The 8,005-nt window shown below is 55.5% G+C and overlaps 1 protein-coding gene across 1 annotated transcript in view; it reads left to right on the forward strand.

The window, feature by feature from the left end:
- RAB43 (RAB43, member RAS oncogene family) overlaps positions 1–5,552 on the forward strand; it is a 36,670-nt gene extending 31,118 nt beyond the window's left edge. Inside the window, exon 3 of the mRNA XM_058566312.1 lies at positions 1,281–5,552. Within this exon, the coding sequence (XP_058422295.1) occupies positions 1,281–1,531 (251 nt within the window). The 3' untranslated portion in view covers positions 1,532–5,552. The remainder of the gene's footprint in view (positions 1–1,280) is intronic.
- Positions 5,553–8,005: the final 2,453 nt, after the last annotated feature.

Raw genomic sequence — 8,005 nt, forward strand, 5'->3', positions numbered from 1 at the left:
TTTTAAAATAAAACATTCTGTTATAGAGCTTTTTATACAAATACAAAAATACCATTTTGTACAGATACCCATCACTCAGCTTCAGCAATTAGTAACTGATGTCCAATTTCATCTCTACCCTCATCCCCCACCCCTTGTATCTGTTTTGAGGCAAATCTCAACACCAAACTATTTCATCTGTAAATATTCCAACATGAATCTATAAAAGATACAAACACTTACAAGATATATAACAATACCATTTTCATTTCATTTTCATCTAAAAAATATTGACATTTCCTTAATATAATCAAATAGCTGATCTGTGTTCAAATTTATAATTGCTCATAAATGTCACATGTGCTTTTTTTTTTTCAGTTTGGTGAAATCAGGATTGAAATAAGTTCCACAAATTGAAATTGGTTGCTGTATCATTTAAGGTTACCAAAGAAATTTTAGATCTTTATAGATGCCTATCTATTTTTTTTTTTTTTGTCCTCTCTATAATCACATTACAAAAGTCAACCACTTAGAGACTTAAAAAAATTCTTCTAGAAATTGGATCAAGGAGCAGTTTACCAGATTAGTTAGAATGTAATGGAACATCTCACACCTTAGAGGAGAAGCCAAAGATGTACTCTCAGGTAAAGTGGTAGCCTGTGCTCTTACTATCAGAAAAGCAAAACAATCAAAAGCCATGATCTTACAGAGAATAAAAAAATTCCAAAGAAAAATAGGAGAGAATAAATAATAAACATAACAAAATTTTAGCAAAATAAAAAAAATCAGAAATGCCAGATTTCTTTGTTACTTCAACATTTATGGAGTGCCTGCCAAGTGCCGGATGTTTTCCTGTTCATTGCATCATTTAATCCCTACTCTGCTGAAGTTGGCATCACAGCTGGCGAAATGGAGACTCAGATGAAGTGACTTACCCAGGGGTCACACAGCAAGTAATAGGAAGCTGGAGTTTCTACTCAGGTTGTCTTTTAGCTCTAAAGTACTGTATTCTTTTCACCAAACTTTACTGCTTCTATTTCTTAGGAAGAAGCAATAAAATATACAAGCCCCTGGCAAAGATAAAAAAGAAAAAAATGAGGGACTAAAGGATAGAATAAGAGCTTTAAAATATGAAAGTTTTTTTTAAAAACAAGATAGATTACTATGCACAACTGTGTTTATTGGTAGCTGACAGAGGGCAATGGATGGCATTGGGTCTCTCAGCTTGGCCCTGCCAGGTAGCACAGGGCTTGCCTGGCACCTGTGGGTCTTACCAAGCTGCACCTGGCCTTTCCCTACAGGGAACAAGTCAGACCTCAGCGAGCTCCGCGAGGTCCCGCTGGCCGAGGCACAGAGCCTGGCAGAGCATTACGACATCCTGTGTGCCATCGAGACGTCTGCCAAGGACTCGAGCAACGTGGAGGAGGCCTTTGTGAGGGTGGCCACGGAGCTGGTCATGAGGCACGGGGGCCCTCTGCTCAGTGAGAAGAGCACTGACCACATCCAGCTGGATAGCAAGGACATCGGAGAGAGCTGGGGCTGCGGGTGCTGACCGGGGCGCAGGGCAGGCAGGTGGGGCTTCCACACCTCTCTCTCTGGCCTGCCGAGCCCAGCCCTCCAGAGCTGGCCCTCCAGGGCACCAGCGATTCTAGGGCAGTGGGATAAAGTCCTGGAATTGTCCATCCTGTGGCCTGGATGCTTGATGGGAAAGCTACTCACGAGGAAGGAAGAAGCAGGATACCTCCTGCGGGAGGCCTGTTGGCACAGGGTAGGATGTGGGGCCCATCCTACCAGCCAGCAGCTGTCCCCTCTGCGTTCTTCACATTCCAGGACTGGCTCGAGCCTGCCGGTGTGGACCGCAGGGGGAGGTGTCAGGAATGTGCCTCTCCTGCTCCACGTGTACTAGTTCTGACCATTTCACACCTTGAGTGTGCTGCAGCTATGGCATCAGGTTACGGCTTTCCAGAGATGTGGCTGGTGCCCTCGGTTCTTCCAGGTCATTCCAGGGCCTCTGTATGTAGCTGCAGAGAGCAAGAGCAACCAGCCCAACAGACTCGATTCCTGAGTACAGCCCCACGAAAGCCCTAACTCCTTCCGGGCAAGGAACTTGCTTCCTTTCTTCACTGCCAGCTCTAAGCTCACAGACACCTTGGGGCCCAGCTCATTGCCTTATAGCAAGACCTTTCAAGTTTTCTGGTTTTCCATGTAGCTTCTCGTTTTCATTGGCACAAGTGTGGGGTCATGGCCCACAGCCAGTTGGGGACCATCTGCTGGCTTGGGGCCCGAAGTTTTGCCACTCAGGTTGCAAAACCAGCTAATTCTTCAGTACTGGCTCTCAGAAGCTTGGGGAGCAGGGGAATGAGATAGGAATGTGGACATTTAAGGGAAAAGTTCAAGCTCGCATCTCTGAGGCTCAGGTCTGAGACGGACCCTCAGGGCACCCAGGCTTACCCCATGTGCGGGGATCCTTCCTGCCACATTCAGAGCGTCAGCTCCCCAGCGCTCCCAGTCTAGCTTATGGAGTTTCCCAAATGAAAAAGGCAAGGCCCTGGCGGTGCTGGGTCTGGCCATTCCATCCCCCTGGGCCCACCCGCCCTCCATGGCCAGGTGCTGAGGATAGAAGGCAGTGGGGGCTGGGATCACTGGGGCTCTTGGAAGCGGCACCGAACTCGGGGGTGTAGCTCAGGATCACAAGGCCTGGGCTGGGGGTGGCAGGTGATCTTCCCAAGCCGATTCCAGTTCCTCCATGTCAGCCCAGCCCAGGTCCTGCGGCCCCTCAGGAAGTAAACTGCTCTGGGAGCCCCAGGCGAGGCCACATCGCAAGGGGCAGCCCGGAGCCTCTCAGAGCCCAGGCAGCGCCCCAGGCTCAGTTCCAGCCCCGGAGCTGGGCCACAGCGCTCCAGCTCAGCCTTCCCTCATCTTCCACTCCAAGCACCTTAGTCTGCGGCACCCCCTGTCCCAGGCAGGCTTGGCTGCTGAGCAAGAAGCCAGGCCTTTTGCAGCAGCTCCACAGCAGTCTGGGGAGGCAGCGCTGGGCATGGATGGGCTTTCCTGGCTGAGACAGAGACAAGCAGGGCTGATGGCTCCCTTTCAGGCAGAGAGGCAGCCGTGGAATGGCCAAGCCTGATTCTGGAGGGGAAGGAGGATGTTGGCCTGGTTTGGCCAGGAGCTGCTGCACAGTCGTCTGCACTGAGAGGAATCAGCCCACTGCTAGCTGTGCTGGGGTGGGAGCTGGGAGAAAGAAGGCTGCCTGGCTTCATTCCTCAGTGGTCTTGCTGATGGGATGGGGCCCAGCTGCTGGCAGGGAGAGCTCGTGTCTGCCCGGCTCCTCCATTGCAGTGCCTGGGCTCCGCCTGCGGAGTAGAAAGTGCCTGTCACTGAGGCGTTCCCTAAAGAGGGGCCTCATTCAGGTCAATGACGAAGGTCCTCCAGCCCCATGACCTCTCTACCTGGGGCTGATGTTGGGGCAGAGCTGGGCATTCAACCCAGGCTCAAACTGGAAGAGAAAGTTCATGAAGCCCCACCTTGCAGAGACCTGCTGCTGTGGGGGCTGGGGGACATGCAAAGGATCTTGGAGCAGAGACCTGGGCCTGCACCCTGTGATTGACTTGGAGCCCCAGTTCCAGAGGAGCAGAGGTACTGACCCTGCCCATTACACCTGCTGCCCTCTGCCTCAGGACTGGGGGTGGCCTTCAGCTGCCTCGCAGGGGTTACGGAAAGAGGGAGGCCCCTCCACCCATCTCTTTCACAGGTTTGCCCTGGGCTGCCATGAGGATCCAGCGTAGACACAGGAACAGGTAGCTGGCTGGTGGCAGGGGCTCATTTGTCACCTTGGTCTGTGAGCCATCCCCCTCCACCTCCCACCCCTGGGGCAGGAGGCCTAAAACCCTGCAAAGGCGTGGCTTAGAAGGGGGAAGGGAGCAGCGGGCCCAGCCTAGGACCAGGAGGTTTCCTCTCAGTGGAGGCCTCCTGGCTCAGCCAGCAACCAAGGAAACAATACTACACCTCCTCTCCTTTCACAATCCCAAGATGTCAGAAACGCTGGGCCCAGTGGCTCTCCTGCCACTCCATCCTCCAGGCACGGGAGCAGCCTCACTCCAGGGGTTTACCCTAGAAATCCGGGGCTCAGCTTGGGCTCCTCGCCTTTTCTCCTCACCCTACCACAGTGCTGGGATCCCTCCCCCAAAGTGTCCCCTGCCCCTCCGCTCCAGACAGGCCTCTTCCTCTCATCCAGGCCACCTCCTGGGCCCCTGGGCTTCCAGCCTTCACTACCCCAAGCCACCCTCCTGCTGCTGTCAGAGTGGCAACTGTGAAAGGTCACTCCTGGTCCTCTTCTGCCCCCTTCTGCTCTCACACCTTCCAGGGGGCCCTGGGGCCCTCAGGATGCATCCTTACTTGACCCAGATGTCCAAGGCCTCCACAGCTCCACCTCTGCTGCTCTCCAGCACCTTCTTGTCCCCCAGGAGCACCCTCCGTCCAGGCCAACTCCTTCCTGACCTCCTCCACATAGTGACCCTGCCCTTTTGTTCGTGTCATTTAGAATCTCACAAATGACCCAGCTGAACACCTCTGAGAACTGGCCCTGCCCCCAAGCTAGTCCCTTGCCCATAGTACCCTCTGGCAAGAATGAGTTCTTTCCCCACCCCTTGGCCTGCGAGGTCCCTTCTTCCTGGGTTGAAGCCATTTCTGGCCCTCTATCTCAGACACAAATGCTAGTGCTCAGGGCCTGGCCCCGAGTGTGATGGTGACTGCCTGCCATGTGGGGAGCCTGCGCTGCAGTGCTCCGTCAGGTGGGAAGCTCACTACCTCTCTGGGCCTTAGTCTTCTGTCAAATGGGGACCCGGACTTGGGTAAGAGAAAATCGGGAAGCACGTGAGGCAGAAAACAAGATCCGCCTCTGTTTCTTCTCCCAGCAGCCCAGGGCCTCTGGGGCAAGAGAATAGTTTAATCTCTTTGTTTATAAATTACTCAAGAACAGGAGCAGGTGGGGTCAGGGGCCAGGGTATGGGCGAGGGGGCAGGGGAAGGAGGCCCAGGAAGTGTCCCAGCAGGCACCAGGCCTAGAGGAGGGCAGTCTGCGGCCTGGGTGGGGCTGGTGTGACGTGGGCCGGAGGAGAACAAGAGGAAGACTAGTGTTTATACTCCCAGGAAGAGGCGTGGGGCGGGGAGGGACACGATCCTGACTCCTAAGCCAGAGAGGGGGCTCCTTGAAGAGGACCTCCTAGAAGGGGAGTTTTGGCCCCAAGGACACAGGCCCCATCAGGAATGGAGCTGGAGGAAGCTCCTGATTCATATTGAATTCAGTTACTCTCTTCCCCCTGAGGACTTCCGGGGCTGGGGCCTCAGGGACCCTCTAAGCCTTGCCGGCCTGGACTGCTGGGGGACAGGAGGGCCTCAGCCAGCCCAAGGATGCCGTTTGCATTTGGGAATTTTTCACATTACCTATTTATGAATATATAAATCTTTATATCAAATCTATTTTTTAAAACATGGAAAAGTTGCCTTTATGGAAACTTAGCAGAGCCAGAGTGTACACATTCCTAAACCATTAAACAGATTTCTGTAACAAGCCAATGTCGCCCAAGATTGGTTCTCTTACCGTTGATCCCAGAGCTGGCTCAGGTGGCCACGTTCCTGCAGATGGTCGGTCCCACCTGCCTGGGCAGCTTCCCCTGACTAGTCTCCAGACCTGGGGTGGGTGGACGGGCCTATACACTGCCCGTCCATTGCCGGGAACCCAGTTAAGACCTCTCTGCCCCAGATCAATGTGGGATCCCCGGGGCAGAGAAGCAGTCAGTGCCTAAGGGGCAGGAAGGAGCTTGGGTTGGGTCCTGTCTCTGACAGAGATACCTATATGACCTTGGGCAAGTCACTGCACCCCTCTTGGCCCCAGGTTCCTTCAGCTGGGTTTGTGTTGGGGCGTACTATTTGATGATTGCTGGGGGCATGAGGCCCAGCATCCCTTATACTTCTCCTACAGCCCTGTGAGGGAGGTGTTACCATCCTTCCAAATAATACTTTTCCAGGTGAGCCAACAGGCTCAGGGCTTGGGAGTGCCTTGCCCAAGCCTTGCAGCCACAACAAATTGGAGCTGTTAGTCCAAGTCAGGATCTGAGAGCCCCCATGAGGGCCAGACTGGCCCTGCTCACCACTCTATTCCCAGCACAGAACAGTTCCAGGCACACAGTAGGTGCTCAAAGAACTGCTGAGTGCCTGAATCGGGCCCCTGGCACCAGGAAGCCCATGAATCCATAGCCCACCGAGATCATCTGGGGTCTGTTCCTGGTCACTCACAGAAGGGGGCTGCTGCCGAAATGGGGACAAGATGAGGCGAGCATGGCATGGCTGCTCACGGTGGCTAGGTGGTACTGCACCCGCCCTGCCAAGCCCTCCTCTGAGACACTGACATCATGGGGGTTCAAATCCCAGGAGCCTGACTAGTTGTATGACCTTGAGCAGGTCCTTTCTCTGCTGAGAGCCTCGGTTTCCTCAGGTGTGGGACATGGCCTCCTGTCCTGCCTGCATCCCGGGAAGCCACAATGAGATCCCTGGTGGGGAGGGGCTTTGCAAACTGAAGGGCTGGAGCAGGGCTCCCGTTCCTGTCTCTGTCCCTGGTGGCTAGACGCCTGCTGAATTCCATCGACTGCATGAGGAAGGCCTGGAGTCCTGGACATTCCAGATGGGCTGCACTCCAGGCACTTGCCAACCATCTTTTCCAGGGAGAAGAAACGCCTGTTGTTTGAATGTCCTGCTCTCATCGAAAGCAAGGTGGCCCCAAGCCCACCCGTGCCCCTTGGAAGGAAACCCGTAACCGGGCTCTTCTGAGCTGGGCCCCGCCACACCTCCCAGAGGCTCAGACAAGGGCCAGGCCATCCTGAGGGCCCTCCCTTGCCTCTGCCCACACCAGGACTGCCCAGACACTGGGGCAAACTCAGAGGGCACCAGGTCCAGTCCTGGACTTGAAAACAGGGAAACTGAGGCAGGCGCCCAAAGGGACTCACGCAAAGCCTCCACTAAGTTTGCTTCTGAGCCCCCAACTCAGGCCGGGCTGAGTGCTAGCTCCCAGAGCTGAGTCTGACCCTGTCCCTCCCCCGGGGGCTCCCAAAGCTCCAACCTCGACCCCTCCCTGCTCCCTGCACACATTCCCCCAGGGGCCCTGCTGAGGGAGGACCCCACCTGCCCTTCCTTCAGGGAAGCCAGCCTCTGCCCCAGTCACGTCCCCTTCCCTTACCCTCACAGCACATGGGACTTGAGCTCCCATCAGCTCTGAAGTCCATCCTCAGTCACCTTCCCCACGGCCGCTCCCTGCCCAACCCAGCCTCTGCCCCGTCTCCACCTCACTCCTCTCCACACCTGGCTGCAGGGAGCTTCCTATAGCAAGTCACACATTGACCAGGTGGCTCCCTTGCTCAGACTTCTGCACGGCTCCCTGCTGCCCTCAGTCTCCTTCAGGAGGCCTGCCAGGACCTTCCTCGGCCCAGCTGCACTCTCCCCTGACCCCCAGCCACACAGGGCTCTGCCATTTCCAGAATGTGCTGCTCCCACGCAGGCAGACCATCCCCCACCCACCTGCTGTGTGATGGGCTTCTCCACGCGGGGGTTCCTGTTCACAAACAGCCCGAACTGGGGCCCTGGACCCAAAGGACAACCACCTGGTCCTGATGCTGACTCCCAGACACCCCCAGGACCCGCCCGAACTTGGGGGGTCCCTACACACACGGCCTGGAGGCTGCAGCCTCTGCTGTCGGTTGCCCCACTGGAAAGTAGAGACCCAGCTCCAATGGCAGGTCTGGACTCAGCTCGTGCTTCCCGGGCGCCCACGGTGTGCTTTTCACACTGGCCAGCACTGCAGGCCCTGCCCCCAGTAGCCCCGTCCTTTGCCCACCCACCTCGGCACCCAGGCGGAGCCCGGGACTGGTCCCATCCGTCCCACATCTGTGTGTTTCAGGACTCTGTCCCTTGCAGTGATTCTGAACCTCACTCCCAATGCAGCCATCGCCTCAGTATAGGTAGCCTAGGGAACAAGC

Source organism: Diceros bicornis, chromosome 2, assembly GCF_020826845.1.
Source record: "Diceros bicornis minor isolate mBicDic1 chromosome 2, mDicBic1.mat.cur, whole genome shotgun sequence".
Classification (NCBI taxonomy): Eukaryota; Metazoa; Chordata; class Mammalia; order Perissodactyla; family Rhinocerotidae; genus Diceros; species Diceros bicornis.